The sequence below is a fragment of the Drosophila willistoni genome, chromosome 3R (genome assembly GCF_018902025.1).
Source record: "Drosophila willistoni isolate 14030-0811.24 chromosome 3R, UCI_dwil_1.1, whole genome shotgun sequence".
Classification (NCBI taxonomy): domain Eukaryota; kingdom Metazoa; phylum Arthropoda; class Insecta; order Diptera; family Drosophilidae; genus Drosophila; species Drosophila willistoni.
This window is the reverse complement of record NC_061086.1, coordinates 4,703,009-4,724,662: the sequence shown is the minus strand read 5'-3', so window position 1 is coordinate 4,724,662 and position 21,654 is coordinate 4,703,009. Positions and strand designations below refer to the sequence as shown.

General features: G+C 38.0%; 7 protein-coding genes across 11 annotated transcripts; 4 read left to right on the top strand and 3 right to left on the bottom strand.

Moving 5' to 3' along the window:
* Positions 1-287: 287 nt before the first annotated feature.
* Positions 288-1,483, top strand: LOC6650002 (protein takeout). Its single transcript, XM_002072845.4, has 4 exons — positions 288-471; positions 544-781; positions 848-987; positions 1,051-1,483. Exons 1-4 carry the CDS (start codon positions 393-395, stop codon positions 1,356-1,358), a joined length of 765 nt encoding a protein of 254 aa, XP_002072881.3. The 5' UTR covers positions 288-392; the 3' UTR covers positions 1,359-1,483.
* On the bottom strand, positions 1,434-3,360 carry LOC6650001 (protein bag-of-marbles). 2 transcript variants are annotated; one of them, XM_023180312.2, is made up of 4 exons: positions 3,151-3,360; positions 2,570-3,033; positions 2,130-2,500; positions 1,434-2,066 (listed from the first exon to the last, which is right to left on the bottom strand). In XM_023180312.2, the coding sequence occupies exons 2-4, from the start codon at positions 2,932-2,934 to the stop codon at positions 1,561-1,563; spliced, it is 1,242 nt and encodes a 413-aa protein (XP_023036080.1). In that variant the 5' UTR covers positions 2,935-3,033; positions 3,151-3,360; the 3' UTR covers positions 1,434-1,560. The 2 variants fall into 2 exon arrangements, with proteins under 2 accessions (XP_023036080.1, XP_002072880.1); XM_002072844.3 differs by having other exon boundaries at positions 2,570-3,029.
* Positions 3,361-3,973: 613 nt separating this feature from the next.
* On the bottom strand, positions 3,974-5,990 carry LOC6650000 (ras-like protein 1). 2 transcript variants are annotated; one of them, XM_002072843.4, is made up of 4 exons: positions 5,917-5,990; positions 5,192-5,437; positions 4,869-5,125; positions 3,974-4,599 (listed from the first exon to the last, which is right to left on the bottom strand). In XM_002072843.4, exons 2-4 carry the CDS (start codon positions 5,328-5,330, stop codon positions 4,426-4,428), a joined length of 570 nt encoding a protein of 189 aa, XP_002072879.1. In that variant the 5' UTR covers positions 5,331-5,437; positions 5,917-5,990; the 3' UTR covers positions 3,974-4,425. The 2 variants fall into 2 exon arrangements, with proteins under 2 accessions (XP_002072879.1, XP_023035870.1); XM_023180102.2 differs by lacking the exon at positions 5,917-5,990 and adding an exon at positions 5,758-5,775.
* A 307-nt stretch (positions 5,991-6,297) lies between these two features.
* LOC6649999 (39S ribosomal protein L47, mitochondrial) lies at positions 6,298-7,437 on the top strand. Its single transcript, XM_002072842.4, has 4 exons — positions 6,298-6,469; positions 6,533-6,806; positions 6,859-7,136; positions 7,243-7,437. The coding sequence occupies exons 1-4, from the start codon at positions 6,366-6,368 to the stop codon at positions 7,391-7,393; spliced, it is 807 nt and encodes a 268-aa protein (XP_002072878.4). The 5' UTR covers positions 6,298-6,365; the 3' UTR covers positions 7,394-7,437.
* Positions 7,430-8,802, bottom strand: LOC6649998 (serum response factor-binding protein 1). The gene is made up of 2 exons (XM_023180631.2): positions 8,734-8,802; positions 7,430-8,660 (listed from the first exon to the last, which is right to left on the bottom strand). Exons 1-2 carry the CDS (start codon positions 8,761-8,763, stop codon positions 7,434-7,436), a joined length of 1,257 nt encoding a protein of 418 aa, XP_023036399.2. The 5' UTR covers positions 8,764-8,802; the 3' UTR covers positions 7,430-7,433.
* Positions 8,803-9,259: 457 nt separating this feature from the next.
* On the top strand, positions 9,260-20,957 carry LOC6650460 (F-BAR domain only protein 2). Of its 3 annotated transcripts, none has more exons than XM_002072839.4 (13): positions 9,260-9,321; positions 14,734-15,033; positions 15,093-15,659; positions 15,729-15,924; positions 15,980-16,390; positions 17,503-17,790; positions 18,381-18,486; positions 18,554-18,888; positions 18,950-19,122; positions 19,190-19,887; positions 19,958-20,293; positions 20,360-20,589; positions 20,663-20,957. In XM_002072839.4, exons 2-13 carry the CDS (start codon positions 15,004-15,006, stop codon positions 20,758-20,760), a joined length of 3,468 nt encoding a protein of 1,155 aa, XP_002072875.3. In that variant the 5' UTR covers positions 9,260-9,321; positions 14,734-15,003; the 3' UTR covers positions 20,761-20,957. The 3 variants fall into 3 exon arrangements, with proteins under 3 accessions (XP_002072875.3, XP_023036023.1, XP_023036024.1); XM_023180255.2 differs by having other exon boundaries at positions 15,980-16,615; XM_023180256.2 differs by lacking the exon at positions 17,503-17,790 and having other exon boundaries at positions 15,980-16,615.
* On the top strand, positions 9,261-14,144 carry LOC6650461 (lysine-specific demethylase 3B). The gene is made up of 2 exons (XM_002072840.3): positions 9,261-9,321; positions 11,384-14,144. Exon 2 carries the CDS (start codon positions 11,388-11,390, stop codon positions 14,055-14,057), a length of 2,670 nt encoding a protein of 889 aa, XP_002072876.1. The 5' UTR covers positions 9,261-9,321; positions 11,384-11,387; the 3' UTR covers positions 14,058-14,144.
* Positions 20,958-21,654: the final 697 nt, after the last annotated feature.

Here is a 21,654-nt window from a genome sequence, read left to right as displayed (position 1 = left end):
GTGATATGTCCCGAGACCAGGGCAAAACTCAAACGTGATTTGAAAAGTCATTGGCATGTACACTTAGAACTGGAAGACGGCGCGACAATAAACTAAAGATCAAGTTCACATTGGGAATGCAATAAAGGGAGTCATAATATATTGTTCATTTCACTTTACATCACTTGCAACTGGAAATGATTCAGATATTTGTACGTACATATATACTAACTTATTTCAGTAAGCAAGTCAAAGTCGAATTCACTTGTTCAAGACGCAAATTCACACATAAGTACAATTAAATTCCCACCCCGAAAAAATCCCTATAAAAGTGGGCTCATCTCGAAGCAAATGCACCAGTTGCTAATTGAAATCATCAGTGAAAGGAACTCCCACGAAAAAAGTTGTTTAAAATGATAACAAAGCCAGCCCTGATCTTGCTTATAATTGGATGTTTCTATATCCCAGCCAATGGACACAATTCTGAACTACGTGGGTGAACTGAGTCAAGTTTGTGTTACAAGTCTTTTGTTTATTTGTTGGAGTTTGTCGTTTACATTGTAGCCGGGGGCCTAGAAAGATGTTCCGTCATGGATGACCAATGTGTTGCCAAAGGAGTGAGACATGTTTTAAAAAATTATGCAAAGTCAGGAATTAAGGATTTAGGACTCGTTCCTTTGGATCCACTGCATATTAAGAAGATGAATATGGGCAAGAATGCGAATAGTCCTGTAAGCATCGATCTTAAATTCCATGAAGTCGATTTGGTGGGTCTACAAAATGCGAACATAAAGAGTGTTTCGTAAGTTATTTCTCATCATTTAGAAACGAGTAAGTTAAACTAACATTAATTAACAATATTTTAAAGCGGTTTCTCACGTGATCTGACAAAACCCATTGAGTTGGTTATGGAAGTTCCCGAAATAGCTTTTCAAGGTCCTTATGCTGTCGAGGGAAGGGTCTTAATATTGCCAATAGTTGGCAAGGGTTCATCCAAAATCGTGCTAAGTAAAAGCAAACACTAATTAATCAATTCTTCAAATGAATTCATGTCTATATTTCCTTCTTTAGCGAATTGCCAAATAGTTGGCAAACTGAAATTTAAGGCCGTTTCCAAGGATGAGCATCATACGTTTGCCGATTTGATAGATGTTAAATTATTAATCAATCCTGCACATGTCTCTTATAAACTGGATGGTCTTTTTAATGGTGATAAGGCCTTAAGTGACAACATGCACGTCCTCATCAATGAAAACTGGCAGGATATCTACAATGAGCTCAGAGGGAGCATAAGCGAAGCTTTGTCGTTAATTATAAAAGCAGTGCTAAATAGAGTTTTTAATAAGTTGCCACTTGAAGAACTATTTTTGGACGTTTAGCTCATCGATTGTTAGTTAGATCAATTTTACAGTTAAAGGAAACAAAAACAATTAATTGTATTTCAAATACTTCGCTTAGAACTATAAAATCAAAAATGCAGGAAATACATATATACGATAAACAATCAAAACTAAAATGAAACATTTAATTTCAGAAGATTTATTCTTCTCTTCATTTAAATTTGTATGAATGATTTTCTCATCAACCTCTATATTTCCATGGCTGATGAGCACGAAGATTATGTTTGGGCGGCGATGATGGAGCCTCAAACAGAATCTCTTCATATGCAATCCAATCCTTGTGAGTCAAGTCGTCAGCAAGTGGCTCAGCAATTGCTGATGCTGCTGGTTGATTGGCGGATGGTTCACAGATTGCCAATATTTCAGGTGGGAAGTATAGTTCCGGTGTGTGAAGCAAGGCATTTAGGAAGTCATCATGCTCCGCTGCACATTCAATGACATTCTTCAATTGATACTGCTCAGCAATAAGCAACTCTTCGGCTGTCAGCTGACGTTTCACAGCAGCCTGAGCCTCAGCAGCAGCCACAAGCAAAGCCCTTTCGTTGTTGGCTTGAAGACTTTCAGTCATTGCCTTGGAATAACGATACTGAAGATCCATTTCCCAGTTAAAAGCATGTATCCATAGGTGTGCAGTCTTAAGATATTCTCGCATGTTGTGGAGTAGACGCTCCAATTGTTGAGCATTGGCTATGGAAAGATGGACAATATTTGTTAATGGACTAATAGATTTTCTCTTTTCAAATGTCTTACCCTTGGTGGTGGTGTGTGCAAATTCCCAACTTCTATGACGTAATTCAATACCCGAAAAACGTTTAATTGGTATCAAACAAGACATCGCCTTATTCAGCATATTATCGCATTCTGTGTACTTGTTGTAATCAAAGTGACGATTAGCCTCCAATATGCGACGTTGACTGTTCAGAAAACGATCCAATTTGGTGGACAACACGAAAATCTGATGACGCAGATTCAAAGTCTTCGGCATGGTACATTTCCTTGGCATATCGAATAGATAATCCGAAGGTAAAAAGTTTTCCTGGGTGCATGCTAGATTATTATTCATAATTTCATGCAAAGATTGAAATAGATCCAATAAACGGAAAACATCATTGCGTTCTTGGCTTGATAATAAAAATAAACAAAGAAAAACGATTAATTGTTAATTATTAAATGCTCGAAAGCATACTCACCAATCTCCATTAATGCCGATCAATTGTTCTAAAGTCTGGCCCTGATTCCACATGTTTTCTTCGCGCAGTTGTTGTTGCTTTTGGCGCGAAATGAGAGACTTGCCGGCGCCGCCGCCGCCATTATGCGACCTTGACTTTTTGCGGCTCGAGCCGGCCAGCACTTTTACCACCGATGGATGCCCACGCACCGAATTTTCTTTGGCATCCAAGCGTAGAGCATTGACATTTTTCTCAAGATCCATAAGTACAGCTGCATCAAAAGCGACTTCAACTTTATTATCGCCACCATCCAACATATTGTCAATTTCGGAGTATAATTCGTTCAAATTATTATCCAATTGCAAATCTTCATCCACTGAAGCCATTTTCACTTTTTTTCTTTCTTCGGTTACAAAATAATTCTCGGAAAACACCTGCGTTTTGATCAATTTCTTGGAAATAAAAGCGGGCGCCGCGCTGTCTGGCTTGATGATCAGTGTTGCCAAAAAAAAACAGTGTTGTAATAAAGCTCAGAAACCAAAGATCAGTGTGACCAAAGATCATGGAGTTACACTACACTTTCTTCAACACAAATTGCTTACCTCTCTAATTCGAATCCTGGCCACGCTCTTGCACAAAGAACGAAAAACTTAACACCACTGATCGGTGCACCAACTAAATCAAGAAAATTTTGAACGAATAACCCTGTTCTCTGCGACAATTTGGTGGTCGGTGTCCGTGCGGCCAAGGGAGTTTTCGTCTATAGTAAGTAACAACCCTTTTATTAATTCAGCAAAGTGAAAAACGAAGATTTTCAAAAGTTTGAAATAGTACACACAATTGATTTTATTTCTTTCCCCATTCTTCATCATTCCTGTTTTTCGTTCGTTTTTGTTTTTTTTTTATGTTTTTGTGATATGGCAAAAATGAAAACAAAATGAAAAATTAAATATTACATTGATAGTAATTAATGCTCGTATGTTTTGTGTAATGTATAAAAAGCTTAAAGCAAAAGCATATGGCGATTTCGATTTGTAAGTCGTCTATATAGCAACAACAAATCGAAATTGGCAACTATATGCCCAAAAATATAATATTTGTGTGTGTATTTATAATTGGCTGCTTTTAAAATATTTATTTCTCATATAAATGATAAAATTAAATCCGGGACAAGGAATGAAAATCAATATATTTCATTACTTCTTCACATACAATATTTTTCTTGGATTTGTAGCACCAAAAATTGTCTGTTTGCTTTGTGTGTGAAAAATGAAAATTTTGTGCGAATATTTATTGAAAATACTAATGGAATTATTTTCAAATAAAAAAAGTTCATTTCGTTTTCTTGATGTTTTGGTATTGTTTGTTTAGCACATAACAAACACAATATTAAAAAAGTTTAGTGCTGATTAAAACAAAATATGATTAAATAGCAGCTGAACCAAGGCAGTTACAAAATGTTGTATTCTTAGTATGCATGTAGAAAGATACATATATAAAAATGAATTTTCGTTTTTTCGTCTCGTTTGTTTTGTTAATACTCTTAAATAGGGGCGCGATGCAGCCTTCTTCTTTACTCAAATGTCACGCACAATAAACAAATTTTGCACAAATTAAAATAATAGTAAATAGTAATGAACATTTTGACATAAAAATTAAAAACTTTAGATGCTTACAAATTATTACACTTTCCTTTTTTTCTCTTTTGCAACAAACGGACAACATGCCATTAATTTGATTGGATTTTTCGTTCCGAAAAGTAGTTTTTGTCGATTATTGAAAAAATTGAATTTAAAAGAGAAAAAAATCATAATAATAATCGTAATATATATGTGTATATATAAGAAACCCAATTAAAAAAGTTGCATTAGTCCATCTTAGAGCATTTTGCATTTAAATCTACGATTCGGCTTATTGAGTTTACGTCCCTTCCGTCCTTTGTTGTCCTTATCCTTGCGTATTTCGCGCACCAATGTGTAAAATGCATCATCAACGCCCATGCGCGTCTTGGCGGATGTCTCAATGTATGGAATGCCATATTGTTTGGCCACCTTAATTGGAAAAACAAAGAGATATTACAAATATTGTTGCGATTTCGTTAAGTATAAACTCATGCGTATAACTACAATCACAATCTATCTGCTTTCTATGAAAATATAAGTCCGAGACGGGTTTGTTCTCCTCATCGATATAACTGATTGCTTCTGTCTTCATCTAGTCTTACTACTTATAAAAGTATGTACATATATATCGAAGCGATCGCTAGCTTATTAATCTATGCATATATTCCAAGACAAGACTCAATAATAGTTGGTATTACCTCTCTTGCCTGTTCGTTTTGCACATTCCACGAGGGCAGATCACATTTATTGCCCACAAGCACCATTGGCACCTCTTCGGCATCTTTGACACGTTTGATCTGTTCGCGATATGTGCCAATGTCTTCGAATGATTTTGCACTATTCACAGCGAAAACTAAGAGGAATCCCTCGCCAGTGCGCATATATTGATCACGCATGGCAGAGTATTCTTCTTGTCCGGCGGTATCCAAAATGTCCAGAAGGCAGGTTTCACCATCTACCAAGAATATAAGTTTTCTTCAGAAATATTGTACAACAGATGGATGAGAGTACGGATCCTTACCAATAACCACTTGCTTTCGATACGAGTCCTCAATTGTGGGATCATATTCATCAACAAAATGATTTTGAATTAACTGAATTGTTAATGCCGATTTGCCAACGCCACCGGCACCAACAACAACTAGTTTGTATTCCGTCATTTTGACTGTCTTCTCTTCCTCTTCCTTTCTTTGTGCGTCCTGCCCTCTCTCTCTCTCTCTCTTTCTTTGTAGCTTCCTCTCTGTGTCCGTCACAGCAGTTGCAGTATCTTAAAGTAGAATTAATTAAAAATGATTAAAATGAATTAAAAGAGTGTAATTAGTTAGATACTGAGTCACACACACAAAACAACCAGCGACACAAGAGAAGAGCGCATAAGAAACGAACACAAAAAAAAAAATAAGAAAAAAGAGATCAATGACTCAATTGCAAAAGAGAGACCAGAACCAGACCCATTGTAGTGATAAATCAATGGAATCATTAGCAATGAACTTGACAATTTAAATGGAAAAGAAATCATTGAGCTATACATAACGAGATAAACAAATGTTATGTTTCCCCATTTATCAAGGATAGTTAATACCTTACTTTTTTGCAATAGGCAGAAATAATAATGAATGTGTTTTCAATTCTTTTTTCTCTCTCTCTCTCTCTGGCGTTCGCTCTCGCGTATTTGTGTAGCTCCTCCTTGTTTTAGTGCTACTCTGCGTCTCGGTATCAACGCTGTTGCGTTGGTGCTTTTATTACCTTAGCTTAATGTAAAACAATTACACAATATTTTTTTTCTTTGTTTGTGTTATTAACAGTGCGTATTTGTTTGTTGTTGTTGCACTTAAAATTTATTCGTAATTTTAATTTTAATTTGTCGCCATTTTGGCTGTAGAGTGACCAATGCATAAAATGCTACAAAATACCAAGCAATACATTCTACCGGCTGTCGATAACAATAACTTATCGATGACCGGTTAATTATCCACAAATTTAAAAATCTGAGACCAAACAGTTTAGCTTATCAAATATTATTATTATTTTATATTCCCTTAATAAAATTGTACAATTTAAGACTCTAATACAGTTGGACAACAAACCGATATTTGTTACAGTTACATAAATAGCGAAATCACAGGCATATGTTAAAGCCCTTTTTTAATATAGATTGGTCCCACTGGCCGCCGGCCAAATAAAAATAAAAGAAAATGTCTTCGACTTTAATAAAATGTTTAAATTTTGTGAAAAATGTGAGAACAACAGCATTTCGAGGCTTAGTTTCCACAACTCAAACGCCAGCGATGGCATGGAGGCAAGTTTAAGCTGTGCTTGAAGCCCCAAACCCCAAGAAACTCAAATATTTTTTATATAATAGCGCCTCGGCTACGCTTCAACCCTGCATGAGGGAAATACATTCTAGCTTTGTGCGTCCAGTTTTGATGCAATTTTTCGATGAACCCAAGCATTGGAACGAGAATGAGGTCAAAGTGGGTAGAGCCTGGCGGTTGGATGAACTGCGCATCAAGTCAAATAAAGAGCTGCATCAGCTTTGGTTTATACTGCTCAAGGAACGCAATATGCTGATGACCATGGAGCACGAGTGCAATGATAAAATGGAAATCTTTCCAAGTCCAGAGCGCATTGATAAGGTAATTAAGTCAGCAATTTGTGTAGTATATTTAATTGTATGTTAATTGTTAGGTGAAAATCTCTATGGAGAATTTGGAGACGGTGGTAAGAGAGCGAAACAAGGCTTATCATTTGCTGGAAACGGGGGAAACCGGAGAACGTCCTCGTCGAGAGGTTACCAATGCCTTTGGCCTACGTGGTTATTACAAATCCTGTGAGCACGTTCTGCCCGCCTTCATGAATACCAAATGGATTAAATCACGGCAATTGACCCATGGCGGACGAGCAGTACACAAATTCCTACTTAAATATCGTGAAAAACTTTACAATGCCAAACGCAAGTCTAAAAAGTGGGTTAACAATGATAATGGAAGTCGGCTTCCAAGTGCCAATTTTCCATTTACAATTCTAATTTAATGAGCTTGTTTTAATTACGCCTTATCCTATCCTTTTCAGTCGGTCTCGCAATGAAGTTATGATGATATTGCGTCGGAATCCCAACTTTGACTTGTCTGTTTTGCGTCGCCAGTTCCCCGATGTAGATGTGGATAAACTGGTTAATGAGGACAAAACACGTGGACATTATGTGCCCAAAGTAGACGTTTAAGAACCTAAAAAAGTCAATGGAAATAAAACCAATTTGTTTGTTAATCATCGAATTTAATTTTAGTCCCTTGGAACTCGGCAATTTTGGGTTTCCATTTTTGTTTTGCTATCCACGAGGGATGCATACCCTCAGTGCTGACACTGGGTGCAGAATCTGCTGCTGCTGCTGGACTGAGAGTAGAAGCAGTAGCTGTAACCGTGGCTTCTCCATCATCATTAAATTTAATTTTCTTGCCCTCCCCTTGAGTTGCGGCTGGTCGTTCATATGAGTTTTCATATTTTTGCTTGCGCCAACTATTGGCAGCAGGCACTGGAGTTGGACCTTGACGCGGAGCTTTCTCATCCTCTTCACCATCGGAATTGTCAATAGCTGTCGATAAATATGGCTGCCCAGATTGTGTGATAAAGAATGGGTCAATAACATGGGTGGGACGATCTTTGACTGGCTTCTTCATAGGCTTTTCTTTGAGTTTTGTTGGTTTTTGTTTAGTGGCTTCATTCGCTTTAGTTTCGGGCTTTGTTGATTTTGGCTTTATTGCCGCCTCCGGTTTAGGGTCTGGCTTAAGCTTTTCTTTTTGTTTTGTTAGCTTTTTCTGGTTGGATTCATTAACTTGATTTGGCTTCGTCTTTAGTTCTTCCTTAAGTGTTTTTTCTTTTTCCTTGATTGGTGCCTTCGATGCAGTGTCTTGCGGGATAGATGTCTGTGCGGGCTCGATTTTCTTGATATTGACGTGTTCCTCCTGCTCCTTCTTTACAATCTCTTCTCCGTCTTGAAGCCTTTGTTGATTTTCTTTGAGCCACTCCTCACGTTTTTTGTCATTTGCCTTGATTTCTTTAAGTTCTTTTCGTTTTCGTTTCTTCTCCTCAGTGCGCTTGAATTTTGCCTGCCGTTTGCTTACCTCTAGTATTTCCTCACGCCACTTAACCTTTTCTTTATCGTTGCTCAATTTTAGTTCCTGCCGAAAGTTATTCAACAGTTGGCTCATAATTTTGTTCTCCTCCAACATGGCCATGGCCAATTCCTTGGGGCTCGAGCGTCCATTGGTAAGTACTGCTTTAGTATTGCCGCCACTTTTGGCTAACACCTGCCGCATTAATTCCACAGGTTTTTGGGTCTTCAACTCCGTTATACATTCCGTATATTTTCGTGTCCGATCCTTATCCTTTGGCGTTTCCGCCGTTTTTGTTTTGGTCTTCCGCAGTTTCTGGATTAGCTTAGAAATGGTCTGAACACGTGCTTTTAAAATGAGTTTTTTGTTGGTTATCACCTGTAAAAGAGTGTGGAAATGACATTATACTTGACATTATATTTTTACAGTTTCCTTCAAATTTAATATTTACCAAATTATTTAATTTCAATTTGTCCAGCATGTTTTAAGCTAGAGCTGGGAAACTATCGATGGCACTATCGAGGTATCGAATATTTACGTTTCTGAGCCACCATCGATATTTTTTATCCTGAACTATCGATAGTGAACAAATATATCGCGATGGGTTTTTTCACATCACTTACATACATATTATAATTTTTGTTACTTTTGATATTAAGTATGAAAAAACTGTTTGCAATAAAGCAATATAGTACGTTATTTTTACCAAAGTACTATAATTTTTGTTAGTCTTCATATATACATTAGAAAATGAAACATTTTTATTTTTGAATTCAAATGAAAATAACCGAAATACTTCGATAGTATCGATATATCGAATTTTTTTTGTTAAAAAACGCGTGAGTAAACCGCTCGAACTTGTGAGTAACCCGTTTGCAAGCACTGTTCAATTTGTTTATACGGTCACACATCAGCCTTTGCAGTAGGCTGAAAAATCGAATTTTTATATAAATTTATTTAGTTTTTCCACCCGACAAAGGTGTTAATTAAGTGTTTGCTATTCGAAAGTACTCCCCCCCACGTCATACAGTGAACCAGTGTAAGTTTTATTTGTGGGTGAAAACTCGTATTGATATCAATTAAAACACTTTGTGCCATGGGAACGCCAGTTTTGCCATAGCTGCATATAAGTATGTATGTATGCGAGTCAGTGTATGTGCGTGTGTGTGTGTGTACAGAAATTTAAATTGATAAAAATTCAACAAAGAATACCCAAGCTAAATAGCAATATCTGTTTTACAATATGTGGTTTTGCTTTCTACTAAAAACAACCAATTATAAATTCCACAAATATTTGCAACTATAATAAATTCTCGATGAAAAAAGAACAGGACGAGTCGAAGGAGGGGGCAACGTTCATTGACAAAACAAAACCGAAACTAGAGCGATGTAGTAATATCCAAGCCAGTGTTGTCGTGTTAGAAATGAATGTGGAGTAGGAGTGGGAGTCGTAATAGAAGTAGAAAATGCAGTGAAACTAACAAACAAAAGTGGAGTAGCTGGAGAAGGGGTATCTTAAAGCCATTTCTTAGATATTTTTAGTAGGTGGGAGCACTTTAATTTAATTGAAAGGTCATCGAAAAATTGATTGATTAAATGAAAAAGCAAACCACTGGCTGCCATTTTCCGTCTTTAGTGAGACTTCTTTTTTTACTGTTGTTTAGTATTGCTTTTTGCCGGGCCCTTGCCTACGCCCAAAGTTCATTTTCTCTTTTCCTCTCTCCGTCTCTCTATAGCTTTATTTCTGTCGTTTGGTCGTGCAAGGTTAAATAGTTGTTTTCCCTTTAATTTACTTAAGACTGACATTTTGGTTTCCTCCCCTCTTCGTCCCCTACACTCGTTTAAAACATTATATTTCATTCCCTTCCTCGACACTTGTTGCACTTTTTGCCTCATTTGCCTTCTTTTTATCTCTTAATTATCACATTTTCTCTTAAAAAAACAACAAAAAAAAGTACGTATATATACATACATATATATTTGTTATCGCCTTTTCCGCATTGTGTTATATGAGTTTGTTGTTAGGTTTATCCAGTGGTTCCCTGCGATTTTTTTCTTTCTTACCATCAAACAAAATCGATTGCTTATTACATTTGTATTCTCAAAAAATAAACTACGAAATGCAAATCCAAAAACGCCCATAATAATGTATGTTTAAATATTTAGTATATTTTTGTTATCTTTCAATTTGGGTAATTTGGTTTTAAGCGAACAATTTTATGTAAGATTATTAAACAAATTAAGTAAATATCAACATTTGTTGGAGTAAATTTACTTTAATGAAGGTGAAAAGAAATTGATGGACAACTATTAATCATGAAAGGATATGTATTAGAGTCCTCAAAAAAAGGTTTCCAATCTCAGGAGCCTTAAATTTTATAGGTTCTCTATAGTATGGAAAGTTCTGAACGGTCCGGTTTGTTAAAAAATATAATTGATTGTCCAGTATGTATTTTAGATTTCGTATTACTATTTAACTAATGCTATCAGACAAAATGAATTACTATTGGAATAAAATGGTTCTGAAGGATAGAAATGTGTGAGAAGTATCTTATGGGTCCAATTCTGATTAATTAGATCAACTGGTTGGTTGTAGATTTTAGGGAGTGAAATCGTTAAATTTATAGGGAAATTCAGTCTCATTTCTTCCCCCGAGAATCAGCAGTTGATTAAATTCTATTAATTCTCTGCTACATACTTTAATTAATTTTAATACTATTTATAACAATTTTTCTCTGTGCCCAGGTAATGTGGAGGCAGTGAGTAGTTGTGCTGTTTCTAAATAAAAATCAATCATTACATTAAAAGCTCCAAAAAAAAGGAAAACTAACGAATAGTATGAAGAAATGCGCCAACGAAAGTTGTCAGCCACATTACCAGAAAATTTTGCTAATCATTTTTTTTTAGTTTCGCTTTTAACAAAATCGGTGTTTTATATATAAATAGTGCAACAAGTCTTGGAAAAGATATATGCATAACAATGGAGCCGGAAGCAGCAGAAATACTCACTCTTGCAAAAAGCATTACCGAAAGTACAGAAAAGAACGGAAAAAGAAATGGAGGATATATGAAAATAAATATTTGCATCTTTTCTTCTTCAGAAAAATGGAATTACCAACGCAAGCGCAGCAAGAAATGCTGCAGGCTTCTGAATTTAAACTGAAACGATCGCTAGATTCTGGACAATTGTCTGTATTACGTCCGGAACCGAAATCCATTATAGAAATTCACATCTCGAATGATGACGTAAAGAGGCCCTGCTTAGAGACACAGGTTTCAGAATCAGAGAATTCTCTAGAAGATCATCAAATCATCCATAATCTGCCTCAAGAGGCAGAAAGTGTGCCTAATGAACAAGATGAACATGAAGAAAATGGTAAAGGGGAACCAATACAGGCGACAAGTGAAGTGACTTTAGTTCTGACTGCCGAAGAGCTGAGATTAGATAAAGAATATCGTAAAAGTTGTTTGACCTTTCGTCAGCATTTGCCCTGCTTCAAACTGCAACCACCACCAGCACAAGAATCTAGTGAAGATGATAACACTGCGGTCATTGAACCCATACCCAAATGTCGGGAATGTCGCAGGCGGAGCTTGGCCACAGCCAGCAGTGATGTCTATTGCCGATTCTATGAGTTTCGTCGCTTGCAATATAATGAGAAGGGTCATTTGATTGTGGTTGGATTTCCGAATCCGTATAGCGAACCATCAGCCGTAGATTTGGCCATTTGGCAACCAGATGAACAGACGGAACCAACCAGCGGCTTCATGGATATTCAAGTCTGTCGTTATATCCTTTTACATGCTGGCGATCAATTTTGTTATTTGTGGCGTCAAGAGGCGGAGGCATTGAAGTTGCACGAAAATCCGGATGGAACAATTGCTTGGAAGAAGGCCGTACAGGGTATACGTGAGATTTGCGATGTTTGTGACACGACATTATTCAATTACCACTGGACGTGCAGGAGTTGTGGATTTGGTGTATGCCTCGATTGTTTCAAAGATCGTAAAGAGGGCCAACCACGAGTCGGGGCAAGGCGCAAGAATGCTGGAGGTGGGCAAAAGGGTTGCGATGAGTATCACTGGCTAGTGTGCACCCATCCAAGTGGTGGACCCAACCAGCAGCATGTTCTGGCCGACTTAATGCTCACTCAGATAATTGCTGGCGATGCTCTTAATGTCTTGGGTCGACTAATGCACGAAGTGCGGACGTTGTGGCAAGTGCCACAGGTTTGTGGCTGCTTATTAAGTAAACAAGAGATTAAAGATTCACAATTGGATGATCTCATACAAGATATGATCAAAGAGTCGCAACTGAAGCAGCATACAAGCTTGTCATCATTGGCCAGCGAGCAGAAGTTGCATCAGCAACAGAAATTGGAGGAATTGCATTCAAAGAAACTGGAGTTTGCACGAGAACGTGGCATAGATTATGTCCCTGGGCGGGTTTGGACCAAGGAAACTCTGGGAAAAGATCCGATAACTAGTGCATTTGATAATTTCAAACATATTGACTTTTTGCGCAAGGGTTTGGCTGGTCTCAGAAGGTTTCTACCGCCGCGAGCCATGACTTTGGCCCACTCCACCCAATTGGCTCCGGGTGTGCCACATGAATGGCTATGTGATGGCAAATTGTTACGTCTCACAGATGCCATGCATCCGGATAATCGCGTTCTCTTTCAAGAAGTTTGGAAATGTGGTCAACCTGTCATGATCTCAGAAGTGGCGCGTTCATTGAATCTTTCTCTGTGGCATCCTCAGGCATTCTGTGCGGATTTCGGTGAAAAGCCAAATGATCTCATTAATTGCCTGAGTGGCAATTTGGTACCCAATCAGCCGATGAAACATTTCTGGGAGGGATTCCAGTGTATGAATAAACGCCTGCTCGATGCCAATGGAAAACCTATGCTATTGAAATTGAAAGATTGGCCACCCGGTGATGATTTCGCTGAGATATTGCCAACGCGATTCGCAGATCTCATGAAGGGTTTGCCAATGCCGGAATATACCCTAAGATCGGGTAATTTGAATATTGCCAGTTGTTTGCCCAAAATGTTTGTGCCTCCCGATTTGGGGCCAAAGATGTATAATGCCTATGGATCGGCTCTGCACCCTGATAAGGGGACAACAAACTTACATTTGGATATATCCGATGCTGTTAACATAATGGTTTATGTTGGCATTCCCCAAGATGCCGATAACAAACCCCAATTGGCCGCCACACAAAAGGCCATTGCTCTGGGTGGTTGCGATTATATCACCAGAGCGAGATGTCAAACTTCCGACGTTCTGCCAGGTGCCCTCTGGCATATATTTCCCGCTCGGGATGCCGATAAAATTCGCGATCTACTCAATCGGGTTACTTTGGAGAAGGGCTATCGACTTGAACCAGACCACGATCCCATACACGATCAGAATTGGTATCTAGATGATAAGTTAAGGGCACGCCTATTCACAGAATACGGTGTTGAGGGTCATCCCATTGTCCAGTGTTTGGGTGATGCTGTTTTTATACCCGCCGGTGCACCCCATCAAGTACAGAATCTTCACAATTGCATTAAGGTTGCCGAGGATTTTGTGTCACCCGAGAATATAACACATTGTTATCATTTAACCCACGAGTTTCGTCGTCTCTCCCATTCTCATACCAATCATGAGGATAAATTACAGATCAAAAATATTATCTATCATGCCATCAAGGATTGTTGCACCATTCTGACACGGGCCCTGGACGAGCGCATTGACTTGGAAATGACCAAGCTTAAAGAAGATTAATTTCAACATAACATATCTTACGAAACTTTGTACTTATGCAACAATTTAATTAAACTTTAATAAAACACACGAATACTTATAAAGCTATTTTCTTTTTAAAAATATACATTTCGAGCCAGCTAGTGTTTGGTAGGTAAAGATTTGTGGCCAACGATGTGGCAAGAATACAATGAGGTTGCCTGCAACGCCGCCAGGTTAACATATGATGTGCATCTTGTCCTTGGCTACTATGTTTGCAAACCGGTTCCTTCCAGTGCATTTTCGAAATGATGGACATTAATTTGCTCTCAGGTAGCTAATGCAATAGTGACTTCAACCAGTAAGAAAACATAATTGGCTTCTCAGTATAAGAATATGTATCTTATATTTGCTTGAACGCAAAATCCTTGCAATGTTCCTTTTGTAGATTAACGACTTAAAAATAAACAAAGTCATTTGTGTACTTCATTTTCGTTAAATTCCAGGTCTTAGGAATTTCTGTTAAAAACTTATTTGGACTAAGAAACATTGTGTGTGCGGTGCAAAGTGTTGACCCTCTAACCCATAGAATATTCTTCCCCCCTTTTTTCTCTCGCATTGCCCCATTCTACGTACATAGACTAACTTTTTGAGCTGGTAGGGCTTGATTATTTAATTGAAATCAACGTCAATTTATTCTTGGCTTTTTTATTCTCAGTTACAGACAATCAAGTGAATATAAATATATAGTAAATGCTAATGCATGCTGAATCAGATGCTGAAACTGATGATGAGGAGTGTAGCCAACAGAAATAGCACCAGCATTGCATTGTTGTGCTGCACATGAGTGCAGAAGAGCAATCGAGGAGAAGAGTGGAGGAAACAGAAGTCAAGAGTCAATTAAGAGAAGCCTTCAAGAAGACTGCAGCCATCATAGGGGAAGCGAAAGCATTTTTCTTTAACTTTTTATAATAACATAACAAGCAAAATGACGGTGGATTTCAATGATTACTTTTGGGTAAGTTTATAATTGAGTTAGTATTCTTTTTTCTAATTAAAAAATATCTTTATTTTTAGGGGGAGAAGAACAATGGTTTTGATGTTTTATATCATAATATGAAATTCGGTCTGGTTGCCAGCAAAGAGTTATCCGAGTTCTTACGTGAAAAGTCCAACATTGAGGAGCAGAATTCAAAAATGATGTCAAAATTGGCCCATAAGGCCAGTACGGGTACACTGAATAGTACTTTTGCACCCGTTTGGACCATTTTACGTACCTCGGCGGAAAAACTTTCCACTCTCCACATGCAGATGGTACAGAAGTTGAGTGAATTGGTCAAGGATGTTGCCAAATATGCTGATGAATTGCATAAAAAGCATAAATCTGTCAAAGAGGATGAGTCACAGACTCTTGAGTGTGTTCAGGCCATACAAACATCGACGGTGGCAGTGCAAAAGTTAAGAGATCTCTATGCTAGCAAAGTACAAGAGCTGGAGAAGTTGCGTAAGGATAATGGTTCACATAAGGATGCCGAGAAATTGGAAAGTAAATTAAAAAAAATGCAAGAAGACTATAAATCTTTAATGGATAAGCACAATCCCATTAAAAACGAATTCGAACGGCGCATGACGCAAACCTGCAAGGTAACACTACTTTATTCATTTCTTATAATGCTGAATTATTTATTAAAAATGTGATATAATGTTTTAAAGCGTTTCCAAGAGATCGAAGAAGTGCATTTGCGGCAGATGAAAGAGTTTCTTTCAACATACTTGGAAATGGTGCAAAATAATCATGATATGGTGGGACAGGTGCATTCCGATTTTAAGCGTCAATTTGTTGACATGTCTGTTGATAAACTTCTCGAGCAATTTGTGCTTAACAAGTACACGGGTCTGGAGAAGCCAGGTGAGACTGGAATATGCAAATTGTATTGTCTCTGGATTAATTTATTGTTTCTTAGAAATGCCTGAATTGGAGTTTATTGCTCTCTCAGCTGGAGCACGACTACAGCAGTCTCAGGTATCGGCCAATGCGTCCAATTCGAATTCAGCCACCAGTATTCAGGCAGCCATTCGATCCGGCAGTACATCAGCTGGCGGAGGAATGGGAGCAACAGGTGTAACATCAGTCTCAATGGATCAGCGTGGAGATGCCTTGGCGAGTATCTCTTTGGGCAGTGGAAGTGCGGCAAGTGGCAGCATACCGTATGCAGATGATGCCATTATTGGGGCTCCTGGCATCTCACCACGTCCCACATCGCCGGATATGTTGGGAGCCAATGCTCAACAATCGACCGGATCGAAGGGAGGCTTGCGTAACTGGTTGTGGTCCGGCAATAAGCAACAGCAGCAGCAATCGGCGGCAAATTTCGGTATGACTGGGATCAACAGCACCACCAATACAACCACTTCCACCAACAACAATACCACCATTACAGCAACAACAATTGCCACTAATTCAGCAAACCCAACAACAGCAATCAACAGCAATAGCCACAGTTCAAACACCAATAACACAACAACAACAACTGGCACGAATAGTCTCACAACAAACATCACCAAAAATTCCCCCAACTCCGAGGAAAATACTACTCAAGGTTTATTCTCCTTTTTTTTTATTTCCGTATTTATTTATGTTTTATGTCTTTTTCATTTTTGTTTTATGTTTTTATGCTTGATTTATACTCTTATTATTTTGAATCTTTATACTATATGTATCTTTAACAAATTGTGTCCAATTTATCAACTTCTTCGTGATATATCTTTTTAGAAGTATTTTTAGCTGTGTTTGAGTTGAGCATAATATGGGAAAATCCTCAAGAAAGGAAGAAAAGTTGGTTTAATAGGACAATAAACCGACTTAAAACCGGTTATATTTAACATTTATTCAATATTCGTTTAGGAAATATTCTACATCATAACAAAGATTATAAAGAAAGAGTGAAAGTAAATTTACGAAACAGTAAGCTGATTAATTTGTATATACATAGCCATTTTACCATATCCTTCGAGTTTATTTCCATTTTAAGCCAACTCAAGACAGTAATTATCTCATTTTTGCCATCAGTGTAATTTTTCTTCACACATTTGTGTATATAGTATGTATATATATATTTTTTCTTTTTATTTTTCTTATTTATAATTCTTTATTAATTGTCTTGATTTTTTTTTTATTATTTATTTAAATTAACGCCATAGTCAGTAAATACTCAAACACCAGCCACACAAACACACACACAGACAGACAAAATCTGAACTAAATTTCATTTAACAAACCGCAAAGAGACTGCACTAAATTAACTATATATATACTTATATGTAATATACCTTGCTTATACGTGCATTCATATATCCTGCTTCATTCATTCATATACAAATCCGTATCCATCCATTATCAATTCATTTACCTTCCGTTATCAATATCAGAATATATTCACTGCACTTGTTTCAAACTAATTTTGTTAAATTAAAAATAAAACTTTAGATCAGCAGCAACCACAACAGCAACAACAACCACAGCCGGCAGATGCCTTAACACCAACTGCAAATTTAGTTGGTGGTAAAAAGCAATTGAATGCAACGACTAGTGATCAGCAATTATCGAAATCATTAAATGAGCAAGATCATTTTCAACAGCATCAGAAACAACAACAGAATGCAGCGACAACAGCAGCCACAGTATCATCATCATCATCATCAGCAGCAGCAACAACAACAACAACGTCCAGACGTACAACGTCACTTTTAAATATATTTACATCAAACTCTCAGGGTAAATGATTTAAAGAAAACTTAAATCAAATCGATTCTCCTGTCTACTGATTTCTGGACACCCCGATTCTCCTACCACATCCAACCACCACCACCACCAACACCTTACCCCCTCCTACAACCCAGTTGTGTTTTATATTTTCTACCCCCCACTAATTTTGCATGTTTAAGTTAAATTATGTATAAATATTTCTTTGCACGCCCCTTTTCCATTTTTTTTTCATAATTAATTAAACACATATGTATTCATTTTGTTGCATCACTTATATATATACCTATTTAATGTACATTTGGCGGTGTTTGAGTTCTTTTGACTAAGAAGTATTTTACAATATGAATGTATATACGTATGTTTATTAAAGATTTATGCAATCAAAAAATCATTGCTATTCTTCAGATTACGCACTTCAACATTTAAAAATGTTCAATTTAGATATTCAATTTTTCTTTAATTCATTTATTTCTTGAAATTTTCCTCTTAAAGGTTAAGGTGCGTAGCTTAGTTTGTTTTAGAATAAATTTAGTCGTCTTTGTGCCAAGTTATTACCTTTAAGTTTTGTTAATATAAATGCTTTTTGAATGCTTTTGTAGTTTCCGGCATTTTGCGTAGTCGCCGGGATAAAACAAAAACTAAAAAATCCAAGAAAACGAAAGACAATGAAGCTTCAGAGAACATACAAGAAGAACGTTTGACCAGGTAATGAAAGAAATTAGATTGCCTCAGATTTCTGTTGTAATTGCAAATAATTTGCTTCTACTTGTAGCATGGAGCGAGGAAATAACACTTTGCTGGACTTTGAAGATCATGGACGCAGCATGACGACTCAAAATTCCAGTGGCAGCAGTGCAGGCGGTGGTTTAGCTGCTTTATCGGCCACTTCAGCTCAGGGAAGTGTTGATTCAGCTGGTGCTAGCAGTATGGGGGGCAGTGGAGGTGTAGCAGTTGGAATCGGAGGTGCGCCCAATCTCCAGTCAACTGCATCAGCTACTCCAGTTACAGGTTTAAGCGGTGCCGGTCCCGGTGGCTACGAGGTAGACGAGGAAGGCTTCAGCATTCAACCGGCAAAGGAAATTGCCTGGGAAGAGGGCCATGATAAATGTAAGTTGCCTTAAGACATCAAATTGCTGTGAAATTCATATAATTTGGGAGAATTTTTTAGCTGGCAGTTTCTATTCCGATTCGGATACTGATTCGGACAATGATAAGCAGGAGCGACGCATACATGTCAAGATAAAGCCCTTGAATAATGGCCAAGCCCCCATGTCGGCTAGTGTAGATGAGTTGCGGGCAACTGTAGGCAATCTCTCGATATCACCAACCGGCATATTTTCGGTAAGATTTTTGTGGAACCAAGATGTTTCATTCAGTGGGAATTAATAAACTTGTTTTTGCATTACAGCATCACAGCCAGCAATTGCAGAGTTCCCGTGGAACAGGCGGCGGAGCAGCACCAGCATCTCGCCAACAATCACCAGAGATATCGAATGCTTCAACCCCCACGGCCAGTGTACATCCTTATGCTCCGCTTCAAAGTCCCACACTGTCCAATAATAACAATGTGAATAATGTGAATCACAGTCGCTACGATGCGTTCTGCGAGTTGGGCGAGAAAACCCGATCAACACCAACTTCTGGCGGAAGTATAGCCATTCCACGTCCACCATCACGACCCTCGGACATGATTGCCATTGGTCAGGCAGCGAACACAAGCACGGCACCGGGCCGTGGTCGTATGTCGCCGAATCCTGTGCAGCAGCAAACAAGCGTTATGAATCGTGCCGAGAGCATTGGCAGCCTCGAATTCCGTACAGCAATCGGTGGTGGGGTGGGCTCCTCACGAGGTCCTTCCCCATTGACAATTGGAATTTCGGACACAATACCCCTGGCGGTGGCATTCCATGAGATTATACATGCCTATTTCCGTGGCAGCGATGAGTCGCGTTGTCAAGTCAAGGTATCCGGTGATATGACTTTATCATTCCCAGCCGGCATTGTCGGCCTCTTAGCCCATAATCCCAATCCAGCAAGGCTGGGTTTTCGCATTAAGAATGTTCAGAATTTGGAGAATTTGGTACCCAATGGCAAGCTAGTGCAAATGTATGTAATCAATAGAAAAAAGATCAAGAACTGCATTTTATACTCCTTTTTCCCTTGTTTGCCCTCGCAGAGATCGTCTACAGTCGAGTGGACTGAGCACTATGCTGGAATTTAATATGCAAGCCTTGACGGCATTGTTACGCAGTCAGGCGGAAAATAATCCAAATGCCCCATATTTTAATGTGGACATACTCAAGTATCAGGTGCGCACGAAGCCCGGAGCCAGTTCGTGTCCCTTTCAGTTGGTTAGCTATTGGAAATGTGAGAGCAGCTATACTGCTCTAAAAGTGGACTACAAGTACAATAATCATGCCATGGCCAGTGCCTCGCCTTTGTTGAATGTGACACTCTCCGTGCCAGTCAACGGATCTGTACGCAATGTGCAATCCAAGCCCCATTCCGCCTGGTAGGGAAAAATCTTTCTATAACTTTAAAAGTTTTTATCATTTGTCATTGCCTCTGTGTTTTTTAGGTTGGGCGAATCGAATCGTTTAATGTGGAATTTTACGGATATATCACAAAATTCACAGGATGGCGGTGTGGGCACTTTACGTGCTCGTCTCGAACTAAACGATGGTCCATCCACACCAGCTCTATTGGCCACACAATTCAATTGTGAGGGCACCACACTCTCTGGCATAGAGTTTGAGCTACAGGGCAGTGGATATCGTTTGTCATTGGTGAAGCGACGTTTTATTTCCGGTAAGTTTTTATACGGAGAAGGGCAAAATAATCGAAAAACTAAACACATTTTCTCTCTTTTTGACCTTTTTAGGCAAATATGTGTGCGAAGGGGATGGCATTCGAAGCGGTGCCACACCCACACCGCCATCTGTGGGCTCAACAAGTCCGTATTCGGCGAAATCAAATTAGGTTTTTGTCCTCCCCCATTCTATCTATCCATCACCCTCAAACCTCCTTCAGAGAAAATGGCAAGGCAATATGAATATGAATATGGCAATAGGCTCGTGAAAAACTCTAGAGAAAATTTTTTGTAACTAAGATTAAAAAAAAAAAAAAACAAAGTAAAAAAAATATATGGAAAATATTAGCATTCGCATATATCAATACCTAGATATTGTAATACTTTGCACTTTTTCTGAGAGCTTTTCAAATCTATTTGTTTATCCGTTTACCTTAATTTTTTTGTATTTGTTTTCACCTGTAATGTTGATTTAAAGGATCTACCTGCATTGTCCTGGGAGGTATTATTTGTTATAAAAATATATATGTATTTATATGTATGTATACGTATTTCAAGTATCGAAATGTATTTATTATGTTTAATATTAAAAACAATTATGAATGTAAATCAAATGGAAAACGAATTGAAATACTTTATGTAGTAGCTATGTAGATATATATATATATTTATATATATACATATATACCACACACATACACAACACACACACACATAGCGAACGTTGATTTTATGTTCAAATTTTGTACCACACAACCAAATAAAAAAGAAAGAAAGAAAAACAACAAATAAATGTAAGATATATGAAAAAATTTACTAAAACAATTTGTACAATCTTCGAATCGTCGACTTTTCGTCACAAGGCAATAATCACGGGCTGCTGTCTGCCCGCCCCCCATTCCATCTATTGCTCAATTAATTAACAAATTTAGCCAAAAAGAACAAACATGACAAACAGGTTTTGTTTGCTTTTAGTTTTCGATTTCGGTTTCGTTTCGATTTCTTTTTCTTAACGAAATTAGCACCAGAGAAAGAGCACCGACAGAAACAGGAAAAACCCAAAA

Excerpts from the sequence above, each read along its gene's own strand:
- LOC6650460 (XM_023180255.2), top strand. The coding sequence starts at position 15,004 with ATGACGGTGGATTTCAATGATTACTTTTGG. Across the intron at positions 15,034-15,092 it reads ATTTCAATGATTACTTTTGG|GGGGAGAAGAACAATGGTTT; the intron begins GTAAGTTTATAA and ends CTTTATTTTTAG. Across the intron at positions 16,616-17,502 it reads CGAGGAAAATACTACTCAAG|ATCAGCAGCAACCACAACAG; the intron begins GTTTATTCTCCT and ends ATAAAACTTTAG.
- LOC6649999 (XM_002072842.4), top strand. The coding sequence starts at position 6,366 with ATGTCTTCGACTTTAATAAAATGTTTAAATTTTGTGAAAAATGTGAGA. Across the intron at positions 6,470-6,532 it reads ACGCCAGCGATGGCATGGAG|CGCCTCGGCTACGCTTCAAC; the intron begins GCAAGTTTAAGC and ends TTTATATAATAG. Across the intron at positions 7,137-7,242 it reads GCCAAACGCAAGTCTAAAAA|TCGGTCTCGCAATGAAGTTA; the intron begins GTGGGTTAACAA and ends TATCCTTTTCAG.
- LOC6650461 (XM_002072840.3), top strand. The coding sequence starts at position 11,388 with ATGGAATTACCAACGCAAGCGCAGCAAGAAATGCTGCAGGCTTCTGAA.
- LOC6650001 (XM_023180312.2), bottom strand. The coding sequence starts at position 2,934 with ATGGCTTCAGTGGATGAAGATTTGCAATTGGATAATAATTTGAACGAA. Across the intron at positions 2,501-2,569 it reads ATCGGCATTAATGGAGATTG|CCAAGAACGCAATGATGTTT; the intron begins GTGAGTATGCTT and ends TTTATTATCAAG. Across the intron at positions 2,067-2,129 it reads TGCACACACCACCACCAAGG|CCAATGCTCAACAATTGGAG; the intron begins GTAAGACATTTG and ends ATCTTTCCATAG.
- LOC6650002 (XM_002072845.4), top strand. The coding sequence starts at position 393 with ATGATAACAAAGCCAGCCCTGATCTTGCTTATAATTGGATGTTTCTAT. Across the intron at positions 782-847 it reads GCGAACATAAAGAGTGTTTC|CGGTTTCTCACGTGATCTGA; the intron begins GTAAGTTATTTC and ends AATATTTTAAAG. Across the intron at positions 988-1,050 it reads TTCATCCAAAATCGTGCTAA|CGAATTGCCAAATAGTTGGC; the intron begins GTAAAAGCAAAC and ends TTCCTTCTTTAG.
- LOC6649998 (XM_023180631.2), bottom strand. The coding sequence starts at position 8,763 with ATGCTGGACAAATTGAAATTAAATAATTTG. Across the intron at positions 8,661-8,733 it reads AATTGAAATTAAATAATTTG|GTGATAACCAACAAAAAACT; the intron begins GTAAATATTAAA and ends ACTCTTTTACAG.
- LOC6650000 (XM_002072843.4), bottom strand. The coding sequence starts at position 5,330 with ATGACGGAATACAAACTAGTTGTTGTTGGTGCCGGTGGCGTTGGCAAA. Across the intron at positions 5,126-5,191 it reads TCGAAAGCAAGTGGTTATTG|ATGGTGAAACCTGCCTTCTG; the intron begins GTAAGGATCCGT and ends TATTCTTGGTAG. Across the intron at positions 4,600-4,868 it reads AAAACGAACAGGCAAGAGAG|GTGGCCAAACAATATGGCAT; the intron begins GTAATACCAACT and ends TTTCCAATTAAG.